The sequence below is a fragment of the Passer domesticus genome, chromosome 6 (assembly GCF_036417665.1).
Source record: "Passer domesticus isolate bPasDom1 chromosome 6, bPasDom1.hap1, whole genome shotgun sequence".
Lineage (NCBI taxonomy): Eukaryota > Metazoa > Chordata > Aves > Passeriformes > Passeridae > Passer > Passer domesticus.
The window spans coordinates 10,645,467-10,670,017 of NC_087479.1; the positions used below are offsets into that span (position 1 = coordinate 10,645,467).

The window sequence follows — 24,551 nt, forward strand, 5'->3', positions numbered from 1 at the left end:
TGCATTCCCCGAGGAAGCAGCTGTTAAATGCAACATTGAATCACATTTCCTTACTTCATGAACTCTTGATCCTTGAAGATTTTTCTGGGGTTTTTTTAAATTTTGTTTTGCAAAGCATAGACGGTTTAGGATAAAACCAGGGGTTTGAACAGAAACAATCTGTTGATGAAGTGGAGTTAAAGGGGTTCAGGTTAAAACCTCGTCAGTCTGGTTAGATTTTCTATCTGAGATGTCTACTCTCTCTTTTTTATTTTTCTTTTTTTTTATTGACACTTTTGCTAAAAACAAAAAATCCTATGGACATGCTGTAATATTTTCATACAGTTTGTGTATTTGCTGTTCCCAGTCACAAAATGTCTATGCTGCCTTTCTGTTGAAGCAGGAAGATGTACTCTGTGGGTGACAAGGAGGGAAGAGAGAGAAGCATGACACATGCTACTTTCTTAATACTATCTTTTATCTACTTACCTTGATATTTTAAAACATTGCTTTAAAAAGTACCAGATAGATGTAAAACAGTAACATGTAGAATATCAGGACCATAACTAAATAAGGTTCCATTTGATGGATCCTGAAATAAATACATATTCTCTATGGAAATACAGGTGGCATTTTCTGATTAATTACATTAAAATTGCTGATGCCATGCTTAATACTTTACATTAACTTTTTTGGTTTTTTCACATGTACTTATAAAGATATTTTGTATCATCTGCTTTGGGGTTAATTTAATTTGAATGAGTTTCATTTGGCCATATAAAATTTTATTTAGCTAGACAACTAATATTCTATCTGAAGTTTTCCTGTGGGTGATAAGCGATCGTTTTTATCCCTCATATCTGTTACAACAAAGGATTCTGTTTCTTCTTCGTCTACATCTTCTCTGCTAGCCTTTTGGGAAGAAGTAAGTTTTTGCTAGTAGTTTTGTGTCCTTATTTTGTTGTGACCTGTCTTAGTAAGAATGGCCATCTAAAACTAGATATTTTGCTTCCTTAATTTTTCTGTAACTTAATCCACTAAACCTCTTTGAGGCTTACTGTTCTATAGTTTGACTATCCATATAGCTAAAGCTGAATCACACAGTATTTTGAAATTGTTCATATTACATAATTGTGCAATTTGATCTTAAATGGCCCAGCCCTTCCAATCAATTTGGAGCAAAACAAAAATAACAAGTATCTGAACAAATTTAGTGAGCTGACTGGAGATGTCTTCCTGTCTAAACTGGCTGGGAAGTGAGTGATTCATTACTTGTTGCCTTTAGTGCTAATTACATCATTGATGTGAAGTCTAATCTCATGTTTGTTAATCACAGTTTTCATGATGTCCTGAGAGTACAGTAATACAGAATCCTACTTCCACACCCAGCTGCTTTAGTTCTGCAATTGTAGCATACTTCCCCCTTGTGCTGGCAATTAGTAGTTGCTAATTTAAGTGTGAAATTAATAGATGGCTTGTAATGGATGCTGGCTTTAAACATTAGTGAAATGTAAGACACTGTGATTAATTAGGCATGATTCTTTTAATGACAGAGGCCAATCATTCTTAAACAACTTTTCAAAAGATGGAGTATTACTACTTTAAGATTTTTTTCTTGTGGCAGACTTGCTAGCTTCTATATGCTAGAAAAATCCTAGTATAGTAAGCTACCATGAGAAATCAGCTATTTTAGGGATGATTGCCAAGCTACTCAAACATCATTCCATACCTGCAAGCAAGAGATTAGGCACAGCCTTGCTGGGAGAATACAACTGTTAGAGCATTTATGCTGTCTACTATGAGATTTTGCATTTCAGTACTTCCAGCTTTTCCATCAGGTGTCAGGGTTTGTTTTGAGGAAAGATCTTTTTTCGGAGTGGATGTTAAATGTATGTGTACTTCATATAGAAATCAGCACCAGGTCTTGTTTCCATTTTGTTGACACGAGGACGCTTCATCAGATATGTGGTATCTAATCTAACATGTTTGCTGTCCCTTTTGCAGACCAGCTCTATTAGTGAGCAGGAAATGCAGGGTCCCAAGTCAGAGGTTTCACCATCTACTTCAGTTGTAACTGCAGAGCAACAACAAGAAGTAAGAGACCCCTTATTTTACCCTGAAGAGTAATTCACCAGAAGGTCTCTCTGTCTTGCTCATGATAAATATATACTGCAGCATTCATTATGAAGAAGCAGGATTGAATGCTGCATATTTGCAATGTCTCAGTGTTAATTGCACCTGCTTTGAGGACAGTTGCAAATGAAACCCTTTCACTGCCTTTGTGTATGTTGATGTACCTCATTTTCATGTTTTCTGTATTGCTGCTTGTTTGTTAGTGTGCAGGCTTTCCTGTGAGTGCTTTAAAACACAATCTGTTTCTATTAAATCAGAATGGCAATGTTTACAATTATTAAATTTTTGATAATTTTCAAAAAAGGAAAAAAAAATCAGAACAATAAGCTTTGCCACCCCAATCTTGAAACAAATTCTTGCAGCCTTATTTTGCTCAATTACAGTTTCTTGTGATTCAGGAACCAATTCGGCTTCAGAGGATGCCTGCTGCTCCTTCCCCCACCATTCAGTCCATTTCTCTAGCTGTACCAAAGGTAGGGGGACTGTGCTAACCTTATTCTAAAGAATACAGGAAAAAAAGTCATTTATAAATTAGCCCTCTATGTTTTCTTGTCCTGTTTGGGTTTGTCATGTGTGTGTTTTTGTTAGGTCTGTGTTTTTAATCAAATGCTTCCACATGCATATCAGTGAGTTTTGTTTTGTTGGAGGGGATGACAAAACATGGTTGTAGTTTTGATTCTGAGTGTTTTGGAGTTGGAAATAAAACTGTTACTGTTGTCTTGCAGCTACAAGATGCACTTACATACAGGCTTTATAATGTACACACTGATATGCTGGAGGGTGGTGGAGGGAGGTGCTTGCATTACTTAAGTTCAGAAAATGAAGTTATTTTTTATCCTGAATGTATCTTTCAGCCTAAAGCTCACCAGCTCAATATCAAGTCGTTCACAAGCCCCACTCAGTGTAGTCACTGCACCTCTCTTATGGTGGGATTGGTTCGACAAGGTTATGCCTGTGACGGTGAGTTGGTGAAACTTCTTGTAAATTTTCAGCAAGCCCCTCAAAAAAAGCATCCCAATGTATTTTAAGACAACCATTTCTTTGGGGAGGAAATGAAAGAGAAGGGTGGCTGCCACTGGATGATTTTCCTTTCTGTTGCATCACAGCATGTTCCTGAAGTCTCCTTAGAAGAATGGTGATGTATGATGAAGTATGGTTTCCTTGCATATTGCTAATTAATTCTACTACCATTAGTGCTGTTATAGTGCAGGGGAGGGGGTAGGGAAGACAAGACTAGTTTATTTTGTTTTACTAGAGAAAAGTGCAGGAATGATCTGGTGGCATGAATCTGATTATGTCTATTTTATGCTAACATAACCCCATATGTTGGGAGGACTGTTTGCTCTATTACTTGACCTGTAGCCTGTCTTGCTGCTCATTAGTTTATTTAAAATGCTTTCTCTGATGCATGTATCACTACTGAATTCCATGTTCAAGTATATGGAGGTATTTTCATTTGAAAATATTTACTGTATATTGATTAGATACATGAGCTCAGTTAAATAGGCCACAAATCCATGTAGTATACATCCTACAGTATAAATAACTTTATTTCTGTGCTCAGCTTAGTTCTTGCTAGTGGCAGTCTCTCCACTGTCACCCTCAGTATCACATGTAGATTGCCTCATCTGCCCTTCAGGGCTTTTTTCCTGGCAGATCTTCTGGTGGCAGCTCTTCCCCAGGAGGACCTATCACTCTGCCAGCACTTGCCCTGGGGCTGCCTTTTGTCTCCTGTTGCTGACAGTTCTGAGCTCTTGTTTTGCATCTCTTCTTGCAAGCTTGAAACTGTCTTTTTCCTTTAGTGCAGCCATCGGCTTCACTCTTCTTTTGTTTTGTGTATTTTGATTAAGCTCTGCCTCGTTAGTTTTCCATTTTACCTAATCTACAGCAGTTCTTGATTGCTAGAGAAAAAAATGATATAAAAATAGAGATGATTCCAATAGAACAAAACTTTGCCAAACATTCCCCTCTCAATCACTTGCATTTCCCAATTCCTCCTCTTTCTAATCCTGGAGACTGTGGATACAGCTACACTTACAGAATACTGGAACTGATTCTATCCTGTGGATTTTCCCTATTCTGTAACTGCTGTACCTTGATATCCATGGTCCCAAATAATCCTGATGCCTCCTCAAAGAGCTGAATTTATTACCTGATCTTGGGGAGCACCTGCAGTACTTTGTGTGTGTGACTATTTGGTAACCCCTGCCCTCCTGGGAGCAGACAGTAGCTCAAAGAACAAGCCAGGCAACCTGATCTGGGCTGCCCCCTCTGCTGTCTCTTCCCTCAGGCATCATGAGAAGGAGGTTTGTTGCCCTGACTGTGGCTGTAGCAGAAGGAGGCTGTTTCCAGGTTTTGAATCCTTTGAAACTTCGTAATTACAGAACAAGATGTACCTAGGATATCTGCCAGATTCCCACTTCTGAGAATATGGTTAGGAGGAAACACAGGACAGCTCAGAGTGTCGTGCCCCTCTCTTCCTGCCTTCCCAGGCCTTCTGGTAGAAACAGGGTAGCTGGGACAAACAAAGCAAAATCTCACCCCTAAGCTGTGGGTCAGATGATATAACACATTAACTCATTGCACAGTTCTTGTAGTATGTCTCATGTGAAATGGCATGTATGATGAGGATTTTCTGTGTACTGCTTCTCTGTGAAGTGCTCTGTAGACAAGACCTAGAGACCTCTGTCCCTTGCTGGTGCAGCACAAAGTGGTGCAAATGCAATGCTAGTTTCCTCCTTATTTGAACTTACTGGACCTCTGGGCAATAGCTATGTATGGCTCTTTCATCATGCAGTATTTCCGTCCTTGTCCCTGGTTTCTACTTTATTTGTGCTTTATTTATGTCTATATCTTGTGTTCAATAGTTTAACCCTTTCTATTTTTTGATCAGTTTAGTTTTATTTTGTCTTTGCAGTTTTCTTGCATATGTGGATCAAATTAAACACCTATTAGTGCTACCCTGTAATTTTTATTCCTTCTTTATTAATACTGTTTCTCTTCTATGACTGGCTTAGTTGGTGCTTAGCACCAGCAAGGCTGCCCAACTCATTTTCCTTGAAATGTGGACTCAGATCCTGTCCTTCATGAATGTAATAGGTTAAAAAGAGGAAATAAAAGCACTTTGGAGAGTCCCATACAATATCTAGGTGTGTTCACTCCTTCAGCATAGTGAGCTATTGTAGTATTTGACTGCCAGTTTCAGTGTGATTAATTAATTTGCTGAGCACAGACTATGTTAATCACCTGTTATGATTGACTCATACGTATATTTCACTGTGAATTTTCTCTTTTGTACTTAGTGTGTTCATTTGCATGCCATGTTTCCTGCAAGGATAGTGCACCTCAGGTCTGCCCTATACCCCCTGAACAAGCCAAAAGGCCTCTTGGAGTAGATGTGCAAAGAGGAATAGGAACAGCCTACAAAGGTTATGTCAAGGTAACAGTCTTTTCTTCTTGGACAAGAGAAGAATACTTCACTTACAGCTCTACAGCTTGGAACTTCTAAGTATGTTTGAACACATCTCCTAACTAATGCTAAAGCCTTAAGGATTTGTGTGCCATCTAAGTAACTTATTTAAGCTTTGTTGCTTTAGATGTGGGAGAAACACTTGGTTTTACTACAAGGGCTGGAGGTCAGTAGATTAGTAGCTACAATGTTCTTAGGCAGCAGGGGAAAACAAAAAGAATGGTTTAAGAAAGAATTTCTGTCATTTTTGATGTAAGCATAATACAAAAGTTAAACTGTCCTACCATTTTGGCATTGGTGGAATATCCAAACCTAATATCTTTATACAAGTCTTCATATATTTTTTAAGCTGTAACAAGGAATGGTTGAACTTAAAAGAGGAAAAGTGATTGCTTGATTACTTGGTATTTTTCGTCCTATTTTGAAGGATAAGTAGAATCTACGAGATAGATCTAGTAGATCTAAGTGTAAGCTTTTCTAAATGTCCTGCTTTCTGTGTCTTCTACATGTGCTTACACGTAATAAGCAATCAATTCTTTACCTGCAGGTCCCAAAGCCTACAGGAGTTAAGAAAGGGTGGCAGAGGGCGTATGCAGTTGTCTGTGACTGTAAACTGTTCTTATATGATGTGCCTGAAGGAAAATCTACCCAGCCTGGAGTTGTGGCAAGTCAAGTCTTGGATCTCAGGTTTGTATTGTTACAGCAGAGTAGAAACCCTCTCTACTTTTTTCTTAACAGGAGTGTTTATTCCTAGTACACAAGAAATTACAAGATTTTGAGAGCTCTGGCCTAAGAAGATTCATGTATTGTGTGCATAAACTGCAGCTGAGTTTAGGCTGGTCAGGTTGGCTCAACAAGAAATTATTTTAAGTGACTTTACAGTCACTCACACTGCAATCATGAGTATTCACAGCATTGGCATGCTTCTTCCTAGAATTCCATATGCACCTGTAAAAAGCGAGTGTATATTGGTAGATTGCTTTTCCCATGCACTCTGACCTCAACATTGAGTCACAGATCATCCCATAGCCACTAAGTTCAGGAATGTTAGAAAAATTGAAGTAGTCTTCAGAAAAGCACCAACTAATTTCCACTGCAAATGGCCCTGACCCTGCCTTTTAACAGGAGTTATTACTTCAAGGGAAACCATCTGAACCAGTGAACACTGTCTGCCAAATATCTGAGACTTATGTTGATCAGAGTAACCAGGGAAGTTCTTTTATTTCAATTTATGGAAATACCAAGAAAGCATAGTACTTTTTAATGTTGCAGCACCTTTGTACCTGTGTTGAATATAAAGTTTGCATTCACAAGCACCTTGATTTATATTTTTTCCAGACAGCAGTACTGTGGGGTTACCCAGTGCTGCTGTGCTGGTCTCACACTCACTGGGAGCTGTCAGTGTCAGCTCTCTGACATGCTGGCAGTGGGAGCAGGAACGTGGAAGTATTGCAAATAGCAGCATTCCCATCAGTACATTGCTTGAAGCAACTCAGCCAGATACCCTATACCAACTGTCCCATGCTTTATCTGCTTACTGTAGCTGCCCCTTTCAGGCTGTCATCTGAGGGTTCTTAGATGTTTTTAATAGATGTTAAGCACCACATCTATGAATTCTAGCACGGGCAACTTTCAGACATTAGTGTCATCTTTGCACTAAAATTGGCAATTATGGTGATCAACTTGGTCAAATTCAGTTTTAAAAGGCTAGTGCAGACAAGCCCTCTGGAGTGGAGCACTCCAAGATGCAAAGGTTGTTCTGATGTCTGTTTATTTTACTGTAATAGAGAATAAAATCTAGCTATTTTGAAAACCCTTATTTGAAACCCACAAACTATAATTATGTTGCCAAGAGCTTTTTATGTGATTTTTCTTTTTTTCCAAAGGCCCCTCTCTTGCTACACATTGAGGTATGAATTATTCATTTCTAATGTGTCTGCTGGGCTGGAAGAGCAATATTCTTGCTTCTAATTGTAGAATAGGTGTGGTTGGGACACCAAAACTACACAAAGCCACCCTGCTTAACTTCAGGTGGACTGAGATACACATACCAGATGCTGTAGAGACATAAGTGAGGCTTGGGAGCTGTTTGGGTCAAGGATGGTTAGAGCATAACAAAGCAGTTGTGACCTCTGTGTGGTGTTAGGAGATTGCAGCCTATTGAAACAGTGCTGATACCAATTAGATTTTGCTGAATAATCCTAGTGTGTGCTTCTATGTGATGCTCTTGTTCTCTTTTCTCACTAGAGATGAAGATTTTTGTGTGAGCTCTGTCCTAGCATCAGATGTAATACACGCAACTCGGAAAGACATCCCATGCATTTTCAGGGTATGGCTGTGCACTGACTCTTACAGAAAATACCTGATAAATACCAGTGGTTTGCTTTGATAATAGCAAATGCTATCCATATCTGATGTTGATTGAGTTATGTAGAAGTGTAAGAATTTACAAAGGTGCTGACATATGTAGAAAAGCAATGTGGTGCTCCTCTTATAACTAAACTGTAAAGAACAAAGTTCTCCTTCTTTAGCTCCTTCCTTGTATATAAAGTTTGTCACTTTTTTATTTTCCTGATTATAATTAGGTATATTTTCTCTCTTTTTCCATTGGTATTACCAGATTCTCTTTTTTCTTGCTTTAGGAACCAATGCTGTAACAGAATATTCTGAAACTGATCTGATTTCCTTAATTTCATATTTAAGCACAGGAGAAAAAAGTAAAATAAGAGAAAATAATAAACTAAGCTTTAATATCTCCTTTAGTGTATGTTCTATCTGAATGCTGTATTTAATTTTTAACAACAGGAACTTAACTCCTGTGTTTTGTGTGAATCATATTAAATCTGCAGTTCTAAAATTTAGAGAAGAATACATTAGTAGCCAGTATCTGTAGTCCTTTACATTTGAATACAGACATTCATAGTTTTCAGCATCTCTGATCTTCATTCATTTAGAATCAAGTCAGGGAAACATGGAAAGCAAAGAGCTGTCAGTCAATTGCAGTCCCTGTCATCTGGTCCTTCAGGATTTTACTTGGGAATTGTCTTTGCTACTTGTCTGTCTCTGTGTTTCTGCTTTTTTTGTAAAAATATTTTCTGCAGTGAATTTTCATACTTTGTTTTACTACTACATTTACCTTAAGTTTCCTCTTGTTTGTATTTTGGTTTTTGGGTTTTTTAGTTCCCACCTGTCTGCTCTCTTGTTAAATTAGCAAACATGGAATACTGTAGGAAAGGACATCTGAGGAGTGAAAATATACTGTGCAGAATGATGGTTCATTCATTTAAGAACAAGGCATCCATACAGTTCAGCCTGCCTGACTTGCTGCTCTAGTTTCTGCCTCCAGTTTTTAACTGAAAGGGTATCTAAATAATAAAATTCATTTTTATCAAATATCCCTGTGTAAAAATACTTGTGAGGATATACATGACCAAATATCTCCATGGTTTGATCAGATTATCCCCTACTAAAGAGATGTGATGAATTAACTGGAAGCTTGATGTATAAATATATCCCATCAGGTAGGGGGCCAGAGAATTACACCTCTTTTCTCAGTTCTATGTCCTCCTTTAAAAGCAGGAATTTCTAAAACTAGAAACCACTGAGCCTGATTGGGAGAGTCTCATCTCAATTTAATTTAGTTCTGGATCTGCATCTTGCTGACACAGTCACATAGAGTAGCGTGTACAGAACAGTTTAAACTCTTAATTTACATCATCTGTGTAAAAATGTGATCCTTGTTTTGTATGTGTCATTGCACAAAACACATGGTGATATTGGTGGCCTACGAAAGACAGATGTTCATTTCTTCTGGATATTCTACCAGCAGAAAAAGATACCAGAATGCTGCCAAACACTAAAATGTTCCCACCTCTGACCCCCCATGATTTCAAGAAGAGTAAGAATTTGTCTCAGATTCAAACATTTCTCCTTGGTAACAGTTTTTAAAGCTGGGTGTTAGGCCATGCTGACATTCAGACACCACAGTCTGAAGTTCTGCCATTGATTCACATTTCTAATAATAGTGTAAGATTGGCTGTAGTGGAGTGCTCCCACAGCTTAGCAGTCCAAGTTAAGAAGCCTTGAGTTTCATAGCAAATAATGGATTTTTCTATGATGAATAATATATTATTATTCTTATAATATTTCTATGATGCAATATATATTATGACCAACTGCTCACTTCTTTTTTCTTGCATTTGACTGTATGCAAGTTGACAGCTTGAAAGATTGAGGAGTAATACATGGTGGTACTTCAAAGGGAAAACCATTGCTGGAATCTGGTTTTGTTTTGTTTTCTAAACATTGTCCATTATGCCTCCATCTGTCTTTAAGATATTAATGCTTAGTTACAGTTTAGAGAGGAGCAAACCTTTATGCAGAGTAGTAAGAGCTATGAGCAGTTGCAACTACTCAGTTCTTTCCCTACCTCCCTTCACCTCCACCTTCATCTTACTTCTGAACTTCTGTCTTTGACATCCTGTTGTCCCAAGTTTACTTTCAGATATATTTTATCTTCAGGATGAGTGTTACTGTTTTCTTCACTCTTCCAGGAAGTGTGTGTGTGTTGCATACCACAACATCCATCCTTACAATGATTTTCTTATAACAGCATGTAGGCTGAAGGTCTGATATTCCATGTTACAGCCTTCAGATTTGCACTTTGACACCTTTTGTTGCTTTTTTTTCTGTTCAACTGTTGTTACTCAGAGTCTGTGGTGAGGGCTGATCCTGGCTGTTGGCCTGTTTGTGGCTGAAAGTATAGTTCCTGTGATACCATAAACCCTTCAGTCTCTTCATGCAGTACAAAACCGCAGAATGTTAAGAATTACTGCATGCATTCTTCAGGCAACAGAAATTCCTGGATAGTTTTCCTATGTAGAACACATTCTGCTTTGAGATCAGTGGGATGATTTAACTGAAAATTAAGTGAAGCCGTAGTGATTTTCCTTTAACACAGGGACATGGGAGAATGCAGTTCTTCAGTCTCAAATACTGCTTTTCTCCAGAGTTTTGAATGCAGATGTGATGTGCTCTTCCCCTGGACAAATGTTTGGAAAATTAGATAACAAATTCAAAATGTAGAACTGGTGATAGCAATGCCTTTGGGTTTCAGTACATCTGGTTCACAAAGCCTGTGTGTCACTGTCAGTAAGTTATGGGTGGGTGGGATCAGGACAAACAATGGTTCAGAGCAGGAAGGAGCCTTTTACTGCCACGTATTGATTATTGTAACATTCCCTGCCCATATGTTAGGATTAGAATATGTAAGCAAGGCAGAATACTTTGAAACAAAGCCACTTGGCTTGTGCAGTGTTTGTGTTTTGGTAGTTTTTTTTAAGCACTGTGTTAGCTGTTGTGTGTGCCCCTTGGGTACATCATTCCATTGTCATGTGAAAGTGTAGTTCATTTTCACAGTTCTGTGTGATAAAAAGGGCTTTTATTACTCTAACTAATTCCACTGTCTCTGTCTGTTTAAAGGTGACAGCTTCTCTGTTAGGTTTGCCTTCAAAGTCTTGTTCTCTACTGATCCTGACGGAAAATGAGAATGAGAAGAGGAAGTGGGTTGGAATCCTAGAAGGGTTGCAGTCTATCCTGCACAAAAACAGGCTGAGGAACCAGGTTGTGCATATTCCACAAGAAGCCTATGACAGTACACTGCCTCTTATTAAAGCAAGTTTAGCTGCTGCTATTGTAGGTATGTTTGTTTTAAGTTTTATCAGTGTATGAAGGTTGTTGGAACTTTTAGATGGGCTTTTATAATGAGAGCAATGACATCTTGAAATAAATTCCTCAGCTGAATTCCTTCATAGGAATTTAATAATGGGTGAAAAATGCTAATCTTGCATTGATATTCAGTTTTCTTCATCCACTTGGAGAAAATAATACTGTTGAGTTGTTCAGCAGGTTGGTTTAGCAATATGGTACTTAGCATGCTTTTGATAGACTGTGTGAATTCAAGTAAAATTGATTTGCTGGTGAAAATCTGTTTGTGGAGAAATTTTTTCAGCTGTTCAAAACAAACAGCCTGTTTTAAAGATAAGACCAAGCACAGCTGAATTAATGGCCTTTTTTTCCCCCTTAGATCGAGACAGAATAGCAATTGGTTCAGAAGAAGGACTGTATGTGATAGAGGTGACCCGTGACGGTAAGTTGGGCCATAATGCATGCAGTAATTACACACAAAATAATGAGCTCCATAACTTTTAGTGCTGCTCTAATATAGGTTGCACAACAGCCTTTCACGTATAGTAAGTGTTAAGCACTCAGTTAATTGATGAGAAGGAAAAGTGAATGTGAGACATAAGCACTAATTTGGTCATTATGGTTACATTCAGGTGAATGGCTGAAATTAAAGGGATGAGTTACTGGGCATATCCTGACACATTCTCACCTTAGCTGTGTTCCCACAGCAGGTTTCAAAATGCTTCAGCTCACAGAGCATGCACAGCACACACAAAATGTGTAGGCATCCCTTTAAAACCTCCATGTCTTATCTGTTTCTTCCAGAAATTTGACAGCCACTCACATTCTCTTGAAGACCAGTGGTGTCCCAAGCAAATGTGTCTTGGGGTGCTTGTCTTGTCAGAGATTTTCTCAATTCCTTTTTCTGTGTAATTTAGTTTGTGGCAATGTGAAAGTTGGATTTTACTCATGCTAAAGCTTGCATTTCAATGTAAAATAAAGCAGTGAATACAGGTTTTTAAAGACTTACTTGACTTCCAAAATTAAATTATATCAGGGATCTGGTTTTGGATCAACAGAAAATTCTTCTTGTTTACAATAAGACATTGCCCAATTCCAGGAGAAACTGCTTTATATATGGAGACAGCAGATATTTGGAATTCTTCTTAGCAGTAATGAATGCCATTCCTTTGAGTAAACTTCCAGTGGTCACCATTCTTTAAGTAGTTAGATATAAACACAACTTGAGATGCAAATAATTCCAGGAATTCCAGTACAGCTTCTTGCATAAAAGAAAGTTGTAAATTTAATTTGAAAGGTCATTTCCTAAAGGAACAATTATCTGTATCACCATGTTATATGTAAATGTGAAAATTAATTATCAGGTTTGGTTTTAAGTTAAGAGATGTTTAGCAGGAGTTTTCTATGGACAGTTCTGTGTGTTAATAGCATTTTTATAAATTGTAATCTGTTTGTCATTTTATGGCAGTTGTAATTTTTAGTGTTAATTAACTGCCAGCTGTTTATAGCAAAGGATTTTGGTTAGAATATTGCTTAATTCTTGACAAATAAGCTGGAGTTGGAGCTAGGAAGGAAACCATTCCTCTGTGGCAAAGCCAGTTATTTCATAGAGCATTTCTTCAGACATTTCATCTTTTTATTCAGGTGAGGGTACACCACAACAGCACTTTGTGATTTAAACAGCTAAAGTTTTATTGCCAAGTTTAAAGAATTTGGTAGCTTTGGCTACATTACTCAACTGTTACTGAAAAAAGGCAAAGAATTTCCAATGAAGAGTTCTGGGTTGGTGTTTTTTTTTTAACTACAATTCACAAATATTTTAAAGCATTCAGCTAGCAGAAAAATTAAAGTTACAATTTAATTTTATTGGTTTATGCTTATTAAGTTTCCTAGTTTAGAATTGCTCTTCTTTTGTACCTCATTAAATACTCACTGCATTCTTGAAGTTCTTGTATAGCCAAGATCCCCAAAGAGCACACACTGTACCCAGCCTCCTTAGCTGCCTCTAACCCTGCTTTAAAAAGAATGCATCAAACAGCAAAACTCCCCATGGGCAGCCTGACTAGTCCTTGTTCTGAAGGGGTTTTCCTGGTGCCTGTCCTGAGCCTCTCTTCCTGCAGCCCAAGCCCATTCCTTCTTATCCTTTCCCCATCACAAAGAGCATTTTTTATCTTTCCATATGTGGGTTTTACACCCCCTTATTGTACTGCTTTTGTACCTGGCTGAGAGATCTGCCAACAGTACAGCATTTTATCTCCTCACTTATCAGGATTAAATACTTTATATTTCTTGTCTTTGTATTCTGCTAATTTGGTCTTCCTCCAAAATTTACTGAAGATGCTGGTGTTTTCCTGGAGGTGGGACCCACTTCTGAAAATGTAGCATCTTTCACTGTACAGATGGTACAGATACAATTATATTTTAAAATATGTCTCCATTTATCCTACATGTTAAGCAGCATTTTCCCACAAAGTGTTATTGAGATTTTTTTTTTATGAGTAGAGAGGGTTACAGGAATGCTTTGTTTCATTGTTTGCTCTGAGAATTCATAACAGAGAATCAAACATGTGTAATAAGTGTTCTTTCTCACCTGGTACATGTCTGTGTTTAGATTAATTTTCAGGCATCCCTGTGTAGCACTGCAGTGTTTCTGGGCCTGGTGATTTTCCTCTTTAACTTATGGCAGCTCTTGTTTCCTTTGCAGTGATAGTCCGAGCTGCTGACTGCAAGAAGGTGTACCAGATAGAGCTTGCTCCCAAAGAAAAAATCATCATCCTCATCTGTGGTCGGAACCACCATGTCCACCTTTACCCCTGGGCCTCTCTGGATGGGTCAGAAGGGAACTTTGACATTAAGCTTGCAGAAACTAAAGGCTGCCAATTGATTACAACTGGAACGCTAAAGAAGAGTTCTTCTACTTGTTTGTTTGTGGCTGTCAAACGACAGGTTTTTTGCTATGAAATTCACAGAACTAAACCTTTCCACAAAAAATTCAGTGAAATTCAGGCTCCAGGAATTGTACAGTGGATGACAGTGTTCAAGGACAAGCTCTGTGTTGGCTACCAGTCTGGGTTCTCTCTGTTGACCATCCAGGGAGATGGACAATCTATAAACCTGGTAAATCCTAATGACCCCTCGCTTATCTTCCTCTCCCAGCAGTCTTTTGATGCCCTTTGTGCTGTGGAGCTCAGTAATGAGGAATACCTGCTTTGCTTCAGCCATATGGGAGTTTACGTCGATTCGCAAGGTCGAAGGTCACGCATGCAGGAACTAATGTGGCCTGCAACTCCTGTTGCCTGTAGTATGTATATGTTTTTCTGTTGCCATATCCCTGTTGCTGCTTTACTTGTCAAAAAATACTCAGCATTGTATTCAATTTTGCTTCAGTTTGTCCTTGAATATTGAATTTGAGTTTCGGTGAGTTAACAGACACATGGTTCTTCCTGGTGGTAGTTTTGGACTTGGAGATCCTGGATGCTGCAAGAAGTGCTCTGTCTTATTACAGGACACAGAAGAATAAATAGTAGAATGCAAAATAATTTTTACAGAGTGTGGTCCTGGATGCAGGACAGTGCAAGACTACCTGTCTGTGAAATTCTAGAAAGATTTTTGTTCACCTAGGTCCAGTAGCCTGTAGGGTGTCTTCTGTGTACTGTACTTAAATTACAGTAGAAGGTTAAAGAAGAAACGTAAGTGCAAGTCTGAAGGTTCATAAAGATAATAAGAGATAAAAATTTTCTCCTTTTGATTTTAATTTTAAGGGGACAATATCCAAAAATAGTATAGGTGCAGGTTAATATTTGAACCACTCTGCTTGTTTCAGGAGCATTGCTTATCAACTTGGAAGAACAGAGGCACATGCAGAGCATTTTTCAATATTCAGTAGTCAGAGGCAGTTGATGATAAATCTTGTATTTCTATTTGAAGCTCAAATAGCAATTAAAATTTTTTGAATGATTGAAGGCAATAAATAGCTTTTTGTTTAAGTAGTACAGCAAGGAGTTAGGTGCATGTTGGTTTGATCAGACCAGGCCCTAATAGGAATGTGTTTAATTGTATTTGATTTGAACTGAAATTGTTTGCTTACTTTACTCTGACCTACTTCTGCACAGAAGTCTGAAGCAAAGTCCCAAGGAAACAATGTAGTGGCAAATTTACTTTAAAACACTATTAGCTAAAACTAATGTTTCCTTTCCCTTAATCAGCTTTACAGTTTTTTGCACTTCAGCAAACAAGACTTGCTAGTTAATGGTTTTGTCTGTTATTATTAGAAGTGTTCTTACTGTAAACTATTTTATAACATTCTTCTATGTGCAGTCCTGAGTGGTGCTGGCCTAGGGCTGTTTTTGTAGAAAGAGCAACATTTTCTGCTGCCAAAGGAAACTGAATTACTTCCCTTTTCATTAGACTTGTCCTCACTCCTCAGTCCTAGTGTCTGTCACTAGTGATGGTGAGTTTTTTTAACTATCCCATCAGGAGGTTGTAAAATTACAGAATGGTTTGGGTTGGAAGGGATCTTAAAGATCACCTACTTCCAACTTCCCTGCCATGGGCAGGGACACCTTCTACTAAACCAATTTCCTCAAAGCTCCATCCAATCTGCCCTTGAACACTGGCATGGATGGAGCAGCTTGTTCCAGTACCTCACCACCCTCACAATAAATAATTCCTTGCTAATATCTAGTGTAAACCCACTCTCAGTTTAAAGGCATCTCTCCTGTTGTATCACTCCATGCCCTCGTAGCCTCTTTAGGTGCTGGGAGGTTCTGTAAGGTCTCCCCAGAGTCTTCTTTTCTCTTCTCCAGGCTGAGCACAGCCCCAGCTCTCTCAGCCGGTCTTCGTAGGAGAGACCAGCAAAGTGGAAGTGATTCTGCTGTGTAAAACAGTGTTGTAGAGAGGTTTTGGGCTAAAACAGAGAATTTGTGTCTGGGGCATTCAGTGCCCTCGCCCCAGGAGAGGGCAGGGTGAGCCCTGGCCCAGCTCTGTCACCCTGGCTGGCCCAGCAGGGTTGTCCTGCAGCAGCCTGGTGCTGGTGTCCTTGGCTGCAGCCTGGAGCAGAGCCTTGGAGCCAGCTGCTCTGGAGGTGGAGCATGGGCCAGCCCAGTGCAGGCACTGACACAGCTCTCTGCCCACTTGAGACCTGGTCAAGCTCATCAGCTCTGACTGGCAAGTGCCAGCCTTGGCTGCAGGTGCTGCTTCTGCCCAATGCTCACTTCTCTCTCTTGATTTGAACAGCCAGGCCAGCTAAGGCCTCATGTAATAGATGCTTGACCATAAATCACTTTTGTGTTACATTTTTATGATAGCTGTCCAAGGCATTCTTTTAATGAATTTAAAAAATAGCACCACAACTGTACTTCAGTTCTTCTAAGAAGATTCTGTGATGTGTTTAGTGTCCTACTGGGTTATTTTCGTTTTGTTTATTGAAGCATCTTCTCTCTATTAAATCCCTTAAGTTTCTAGTAACTGCTTTTTACATCAGGAGACAATCTTTACATGAGCAAAAGCATGTTGATACAAAGCTCTAGAGATCTCTGCTTTTTGTTTGACCTAAAATAAACTTGTCTGCTGATGCTTTTTATGCCTTAAAAGAAAAAAGTTGAAAAGAGAAAATGAGTTACGGGCTTTAAGCATTGTGACATTTTTCTGTCGACTTGATGAAAGTAATCCATACATGAATATCTAAAGCTAGAAAATTGTAAGCAAAAGAGGAAGGAAATTGAGAGCAGATCTGCATCATGAGTTCATGACCCAGCTCACAGATGGTGGCTCTCTCATCTCCTCTGCACTCAGCAGATGTATAGTTAGTTTGCTTCTTCTGAAGTGAAGTAATCCATAGCAAAGCTAGCTGCTCAGCTCCTACCACCTAGCAAATTTGTATGCATCTGAAAACTTCAGATGCCATTTTGCAATTTCATGAAATGGCAATGTGAAGTTTTAAAAAATACTGAAGGGGTCAAACTTAAATATTTCCATAATGCTGGTAGTTGTCATTAGCAAATCTATTCTCACAAAATAAATCTGTTTGAAACTGGGGCTTTGAAAATGTGTTTTAAAATGTATCTTGCACATAGTGGAAAACATGTAACTGTGTAAATCAGCTCAAATGTTTGTCAGTTCTGCACTACTGAAATGACATTAAGGTTTTCTGTTTGCTTTCAATCAATGCAGGTTGCAATTCTTCATATGTAACAGTGTATAGCGAGTATGGTGTTGATGTGTTTGATGTTAACACTATGGAGTGGGTCCAGACTATTGGCCTGAGAAGGGTAAGTCATTTTCTTTGAATATTGAACTTAATTGGGTTACTTTCAAATGAGGTGTTTCTTCAGAGTGTATGCTAGACTTGAGGTAATTCTCTGTCTCCTTCCTCACAGATCAGACCATTAAACATGGATGGCACACTGAACCTCCTTAACTGTGAGCCACCAAGGTTAATATATTTCAAGAACAAGTTTTCAGGTGAGTCCTGAGCAAGGGGAGAAATGGGGAACTCATTCTAACTGGCTAATTTTCACCATGTTACCTTTGCACTAGATGAAATTTGTGTTGAATGTGTCTGGGTCAGCCTGTACCTCTGTAAGTGAAATTGCTTTGTGCTATTACAGCAGGAGCTGGCCTCAGTGTACCAGAAACCTCTGACAATAGCAAGAAGCAAATGCTCCGAACCAGGAGCAAAAGAAGATTTGTGTTTAAGGTTCCTGAGGAAGAGAGGTTACAGCAAAGGCGGTAAGAATTTATTTGCAAATTTGGAAAACATAACTGAATATACATGATGACATGCAGAGGTAAAAATTGCTCTTGTTTTTTTTTTAGGGAAATGCTTAGAGACCCTGAGCTAAGGTCAAAGATGATTTCTAACCCAACGAATTTCAACCACGTGGCTCACATGGGACCAGGAGATGGAATGCAGGTCCTCATGGACCTCCCACTGGTAAAATGCATTTATAAGGGAGGGATACATATGTGCATTTGTTCTTGCTCACAAAAGCTGTGAAGATGAGCTGGATGGGCTCAAGTATTATCCCTGTACTGAATTCTTCTTTAAATCCTTTTGAGAAAGGTGAACCTTCCTGCTGTGCAATGCTTCTAAATCCTGTGCAAGGAAATACTGTTAGCTGACGTATGAATGAGACACTGAAAGACAGATATCACTGCCAGGAGCTTGTTAGTAGTTTTGTATATAATCAGTCTCCTCCTTCCTTTTTCTTGTTTGTCTTAAAACAACAGAATGAATTTCCTTTCCCCTCATCCTCTCAACATTTTGCTCTTGGTATCACCCCCAACAGGCTTTGAGCACGTCTATCACATGAGCCCTATCTCTGCTGAAATCTCTCTCCAGAGTGACCATTCCTCACTGCAAGGCTCCCTTCTGCTTTCTTCCTCTTCCTGTCCCTCCTCTGCTTCCCTAGCAAGGGTAGGAGTAGCTGCAAACTGTTAGGAACTGGAATATGGTATGCTTGTGGCACTTCACCAATTCTAGAGCAATAACAAGGGGGAAAAAACTAATGCTGTGGAGGTAACTAAAATGCATGCGACTTGCAGTGCTTTATAGCATTTCTTTTATTTTGTATTTAACTAATACAGCATTTTATGAGCTATTTTAGTGTTAAATCTACAAGAGGAAGATGTGAAGGTACACTTTTATGTTCTGGATGTACCCTCCATCCTAGAGCTGTTAGTCAGGCTTTCTCGTGTCTTTCTCAGGTAGCCCAGATGTGGGTCAGGCATTTGTCATTTCAGCAGGAGGAGGAAGGAAAGCAGAGCTGTTAGTACAGTCCCTGCCTCTTCATAGAGGGTTTGCTGGCTGACAGGTTCCAGTGGCTGCTGTGGGGCTTAGTTCTTTCTCTGTCTTTCTCAGGGTTTGTGTCTGTTACTGAAAATATGTGGATGTGGTCAAGTAAGTTCAGTTTTTCTACCAACACTGGGTTGTAATAGATTCAAAACCACAGTAAAGTTTTCATGAGTAACAGCTTTTTCTTGGATAGCTTTTGTTGCTGGCTAACAAGGTGTTTCATTTACGCTGTAGAGTGTCCTACCTCCTGCCCAGGATGAAAAATCCTGTCTGTCTTCAGCTAACCTGTCACGGCAGCAGCAGCAGCAGAGAAACAAAACCTACATCTCATGGCCCTCGTCAAGTAAGGCTGGGAGCAAGCTGCTCACTTCTGAGCTGTACTCTGTGATGTCAGCAGGAGCTGCAAACTGCCTTTTGTCCTTTCCTCTCTGCAGGTGGCAGTGATGGGGGAGCAGCCATGCCTTCCCGAAGTATGTCCGACCCTGACCAGGAGTTTGACAAAGAGGTAAAACAGCTCCTGTGCATGGAGACCAGCAATATCCTGTTGACACAGATTGTTCTCTTCTTCCAATAAATTACATTCCCAAGGAAATACTTCATAGAGATGTTTATGGAGATGTTTTCTTTCCACAAGTGTTTTTCCCAGCAAAAGTTAGATATGCTAGCACAAAAGCAAAGCTGTGAAAAGATCTTCTTGTGGTGATATTTTAAGAAGTGTAATGTCTTCAATTAAGCTTTATAGGCAACAGAAATTTGACTAATTGATGAAATGTCCTCAAAGTTCCTAAAAATGTTCTCTGGGATATTAGCATAGAATAGCAAAGTAATATGACTAGTTAAGTAATTTTCTGTGCTGCCTTAAGGAAGACTTTTTGTCATGTAACTTGAGAAAGAATCAAATTTATAATACATAAAACTGCTTTTAGCAAGAATAAGAGTATGTGCCAGTAATTACCAAACTTAAAATGTCCTGGCTCTACAAAACTGATGTTCCTAAATCTAAATAGAGAAGATACATGTTTTTTGTATCTGTGATTTATCATGTGTTTTCTTCTAAGCTTTGCTAAAGCATTGTCTGTGCAAGGAAAGTGTTAGAAATTATTCCTGGGAAGCAAAGCCCCTGATTAAGATATTTTTAGCACCTTTTGGTACCCAACTGCAGGTCCATATAATGCTCTGAATTTTGAAGCATGTTTTTGTAAAGCCAGACCTTTGCTGGATGCCTTAGCACATGTCAAGTCCAGAGTTCTGATGGCACCTGTGGTCTGACTTCCTTTGTAACCTTCAGTTAGCCATTAAAAGCACATGAAAGTGGGGATCTCTAAACATGGGTATTTTTGAAACAGGCTTGATTTTCAGTGGTAGTTATGATAGATTGTGTTAGTTATTCTGCTCACCCTTCCCAAACTCCATTATGTTCCATGCTCTAATGGTAATTGTTGTTTGTAGACATGATTAATGATGGACTCGAAAGGGATTTTTTACAATGTTTTCTCTTTTTGGTAGCTCTTACAATTTCTTATGACTTGTTAAATTTTAAAAAATACTAGTTTGAAACTGGAAAGAGACTCTAATAACACCTTTTGGCTTTATACTATTTCCCCCATGGCTTTTGACTTTATGAACCGGATCATGTTAGGATAATCTTGTTATAGATTATCTTATTTTTGTTCAAGCCATGCAAAATCTTCTGAACAGCGTTCTTGAAGGATGTTACCTTTCAATCTATTTGCTAAGTATATATTTCCCTTTCTTGAAAATAACTTGCTGCACTGGTAACAGGGTTTTTTGTGCAATATTTCATTAGCTGTGAGTCTGTGCAGTGCTCAGAATTCTTAACACACCAAAATAGTGGGAAACTTGCCAGCCATCCTGTTGAAGTGAGACCAGCCTGTGAAGGCAAATATCCAACGACTAATCTCATACTGGGGAAATAACTGTGGATAGTCTTTATTAGATATTGATGTAGGACGTAGCCACTAAGTGTATTCTGTTTCCAGATCTCCAGCCAGATTCTTGGCAGCCTTCACTCGTTTGTCAGGCACTTCACAGGCTTGTTGCTGTTTTGTAAACAGTTCATAATGCTTATTTCCTTCCTCCTCACCAAACTGAAGATGATTTGACTATAGTTTTTATATGTTTACATGGGCAGATAAAGCTACTCCTGGGCTAAAAAATTGCAGGCTGGTAAATTCTGAACAGCAGTGAACAGATAGATGTATTCCATCAGGAAAGCTTTGCAATGTCTAAAGGAGAGGAGCCAGAGATGTAGCAATTTCCACATACTTTACCATAATTCCTCTTGCATCAGAGGTCACCTTTGGGACTGCACTAGAGCCTGTTATGGTAATGGGAGTAATTGCTTGAATGTTTAACTCTGGATTTAATCCAATGCACACTGCTTCATAGGTGATGCTCACCCTCATTTTGAGTGCCTTTGAAAGCTTTTGAGTGTAAAGAATTCACTTCAAGTAAACATAATTCTTTAATACTTCTCATTAACAGCCTGATTCAGACTCCACCAAACACTCTACTCCATCGAACAGCTCAAATCCCAGTGGTCCCCCAAGTCCCAACTCTCCTCATAGGAATCAGCTGACGCTGGATGGACTGGACCAGTCGACGTGCGACGCGTAACGCCAGCGCTCCCGCCGCTGTCATCCCTTGCTCCCCCCTGCTCAGCAGCAGGGCAAAGCCGTCTCAGATGCTAGTGCCAAGCCTGACACAGACTCTCTAGTGTTGTACAAGAATAATTATATATCCAGATTGTAGATACAAACTATGGAAATGAAGAAAATTCTTTACTAATAGCGATTGAGCTTTTTATGCAGAATTGTTCACTGCTCGGTTACGGTTGATTCCTTTCTGCACAGCTGTGACAGTTTTATTGCATAGGAGCATTTAAGGCCACCGGTAAATAGTCTTATTCTTATGGTGAAAGAGAAATAGAGTTACTGATAATGTTGCTACAATATCAGGAATATTATTTTTCTATAGAATGATGTAATGTCTGATTAGCAGGAAATCCTTTTAGACAGAATTTGGACTTCTAAATAGGAAATGTGAGCAGGGCTAGTTACATCCTCAGATGAATACACTTTTCCCTTTTTCCTGTAACTGTTTTTTTCCTAAATCTTAAGGAGAATGGTAGGAAGCTGTAGGTCGTTTCCAACATCAGTAGAGTCACCAGGAAGTCAAAGAAAAGCTGGTTATAGTTTTGTGGCCTTTTAATTCATTTAGCCATTACATATACAGGTGCATAACTGTCTTTCTATCTTTCTACCAACTTTTTAGTCTTGTACATAGGACTACTGACAGTTATCTCGTTACCCATTCCCTGCTTTTAGTCCTCATCACTCATTAGTCAGGGCTTTTAAAATACTGCTGTGAAAAAAATTTTACTCCTAGTTCCTGCCTTTCTCCTCCTGAGAAGTTGTTTCTCCTGGGTTTTTGGTGTAAGGACACACTACGCTGTTTAGCTAGCAAGCCTTCTTGTGGACGCATTGCCCTCGGAGTCTGCTTGACCCGAGGGACTGTATCGCACTAAAACATCAGTCTGTTCATTGGTTACCAAAGTGGAACGTGAAGGATGTGTAACTGGGGGTGCTGCTTTTCTCATTAATTGTATCCTCACCTGCATGAAGACCCCATGATTATTAATCAAGTATTGATCATGTAGAAAAATGCACAACACACTCCTGTATATTTTGCGATGGCCCACGTGCGGTGATGTTTTGCGTGTATATTTAATCTCATGCTTCCATGTATTATACATTTAGTACTCAAAGATTTGTGACCATGTTTCATTAAAAGCTTGTAATTAATTCAGTGGCTGGCATATCCAGTTTGTCATTGTCACACTAGTGTGCCTTCTGTGCCAATTTTATGACAGTTGGATGTCACTTATTTAAAATTCAGTTTAAATGGGCTAATGATATACCAATGGCTAATGTTCTTTTCTGAAACACTGTATAGGACGTGCACTTATCTTTAGTTTAAACTGAGTGTTCTAGTCAACATTTAATCCTGTTACGTTAAGTGTTCGACAGTACTTGCTCTTTTTCTCAGATTCTTGATAAAGGGGCTCAGTTAGAGCTGGACACTACTGCTTTGGGGGTTTTCTGGTTTTTACTTTTTTAATGTAAGTCTAAGTCTTTGTAATTATTGAATTGTGAGAACATTTTTGAACAATTTACATGTCAATAAAGCAGAAGAGGGAGGTTTTAAAGTTTATAGTCGTCTGTCTTGACATCTGAAAACAATCTACCACTGACACTTGCTTCAGTCTCTTGGTAAATTCACTTTGTTCACATGGACATTTGACATAAACTGAAGGTATTTTGGAGCTCCATACCCAAGCACTACAAGAAAGGTGCATATTGCTGAAGGTGAATGAATGTTCAGGAGCCATGGAAGTCCTTTTGGTGGAATACAGCACTGAAATTTTGTGCCCTCAGTTTTGTTTTAGTGTTGTCATGATCTTGATTTGCTGGCCTTATTAATTCCTTTTTAAATGATTTATATGACTCGTTACTTAGAGCTGAAGCATGTAAGGAGGCTGCAGGGTCTATTCATGCATCTTAAGTATCATAAAACAATAAATATATTTCACTTGTCAAAGCACTACTCCCAGGAAAAGCTTATGAACATTTCAAGGATTGGTGTGTGAATGGTGCAGCCCCTCATAAAGGGAATTTTTTTACAGCTGTCCTCATGCTCTGGTATTTGAGTACCCTAGAGCCTGCTGTAGCTAGACAGTGCCAGCATCTCCTCTAGGGTGTCCTAGGTAAGCATCCTTCATCCCTTCTGGAGTGCCAAGTGTTCCTGAATTCCTTCTTGGTTTGTCTTGCCCTTCACAGGAAAGGCCAAGCTGGATGTTTTGGACCCTGCTGTTCCCTGCCTGACCAAACCCTCGTGGGCAGGCTGGGAAGGTGCACCCACACTCTGTCCTGGGGATGGGGGACAGCTGACAGATCTGAGGGCTGTGTGCTGTAAGCCTTCTCACAAGTATTCATGCTAATCAGCCTTTGACTTTTGAAAAACATTTCTCCTGCTCTTGAGCTGATTTTTCTCTGCACAGTGAGGGCTTGGGATGACAACAAAGTCTTTAATTATGGCAGTATTAAATCATAGCACTCAGCAGTGCCAGGGCTTGGTTATAATTTAAGCAGAAGAACGTTTCTAGAAAAATTAATTAATTGCTCATATGAATACATTATTCTTTTTTTTTTCTGCTTAAGTCTGGCCAAGCAGAATTCTTTCCTAAGTCCTCCACCACAGCCCTTTGCAGATCATATTTTCCCTTACGGATTTTGATTCTAGTTACCTAAAGAGTCCTCTTGAGCCCTCAGGAAAATTTTCATAAATGCAGGAATTCAGGTGAAATGATTCTCTGACAATGCACTTTCTCATCCCTGGAGGCTACCAGTCTAGGACTGAAAGTGAGGAATTGAGCTATGCAAGGAATGA

General features: G+C 39.1%; 1 protein-coding gene across 11 annotated transcripts in view; it reads left to right on the plus strand.

The window, feature by feature from the left end:
• The window catches only part of CDC42BPB (CDC42 binding protein kinase beta), a 90,530-nt gene extending 67,217 nt beyond the window's left edge, over window positions 1-23,313 (plus strand). The window contains exons 22-39 of one of the 11 annotated variants that reach the window (XM_064423276.1): window positions 854-904; window positions 1,984-2,073; window positions 2,511-2,585; window positions 2,967-3,072; window positions 5,415-5,551; window positions 6,129-6,268; window positions 7,829-7,910; window positions 11,063-11,279; window positions 11,667-11,729; window positions 13,992-14,588; window positions 17,459-17,556; window positions 17,665-17,749; window positions 17,899-18,016; window positions 18,104-18,221; window positions 19,149-19,187; window positions 19,317-19,425; window positions 19,517-19,587; window positions 21,588-23,313. In XM_064423276.1, the coding sequence (XP_064279346.1) occupies window positions 854-904; window positions 1,984-2,073; window positions 2,511-2,585; window positions 2,967-3,072; window positions 5,415-5,551; window positions 6,129-6,268; window positions 7,829-7,910; window positions 11,063-11,279; window positions 11,667-11,729; window positions 13,992-14,588; window positions 17,459-17,556; window positions 17,665-17,749; window positions 17,899-18,016; window positions 18,104-18,221; window positions 19,149-19,187; window positions 19,317-19,425; window positions 19,517-19,587; window positions 21,588-21,719 (2,328 nt within the window). In that variant the 3' untranslated portion in view covers window positions 21,720-23,313. Of the gene's footprint in view, window positions 1-853; window positions 905-1,983; window positions 2,074-2,510; window positions 2,586-2,966; window positions 3,073-5,414; window positions 5,552-6,128; window positions 6,269-7,828; window positions 7,911-11,062; window positions 11,280-11,666; window positions 11,730-13,991; window positions 14,589-17,458; window positions 17,557-17,664; window positions 17,750-17,895; window positions 18,017-18,103; window positions 18,222-19,148; window positions 19,188-19,316; window positions 19,426-19,516; window positions 19,588-21,587 lie in introns of all 11 variants that reach the window. The other 10 variants (XM_064423275.1, XM_064423277.1, XM_064423278.1 and 7 more) reach the window with 10 other exon arrangements.
• Window positions 23,314-24,551: the final 1,238 nt, after the last annotated feature.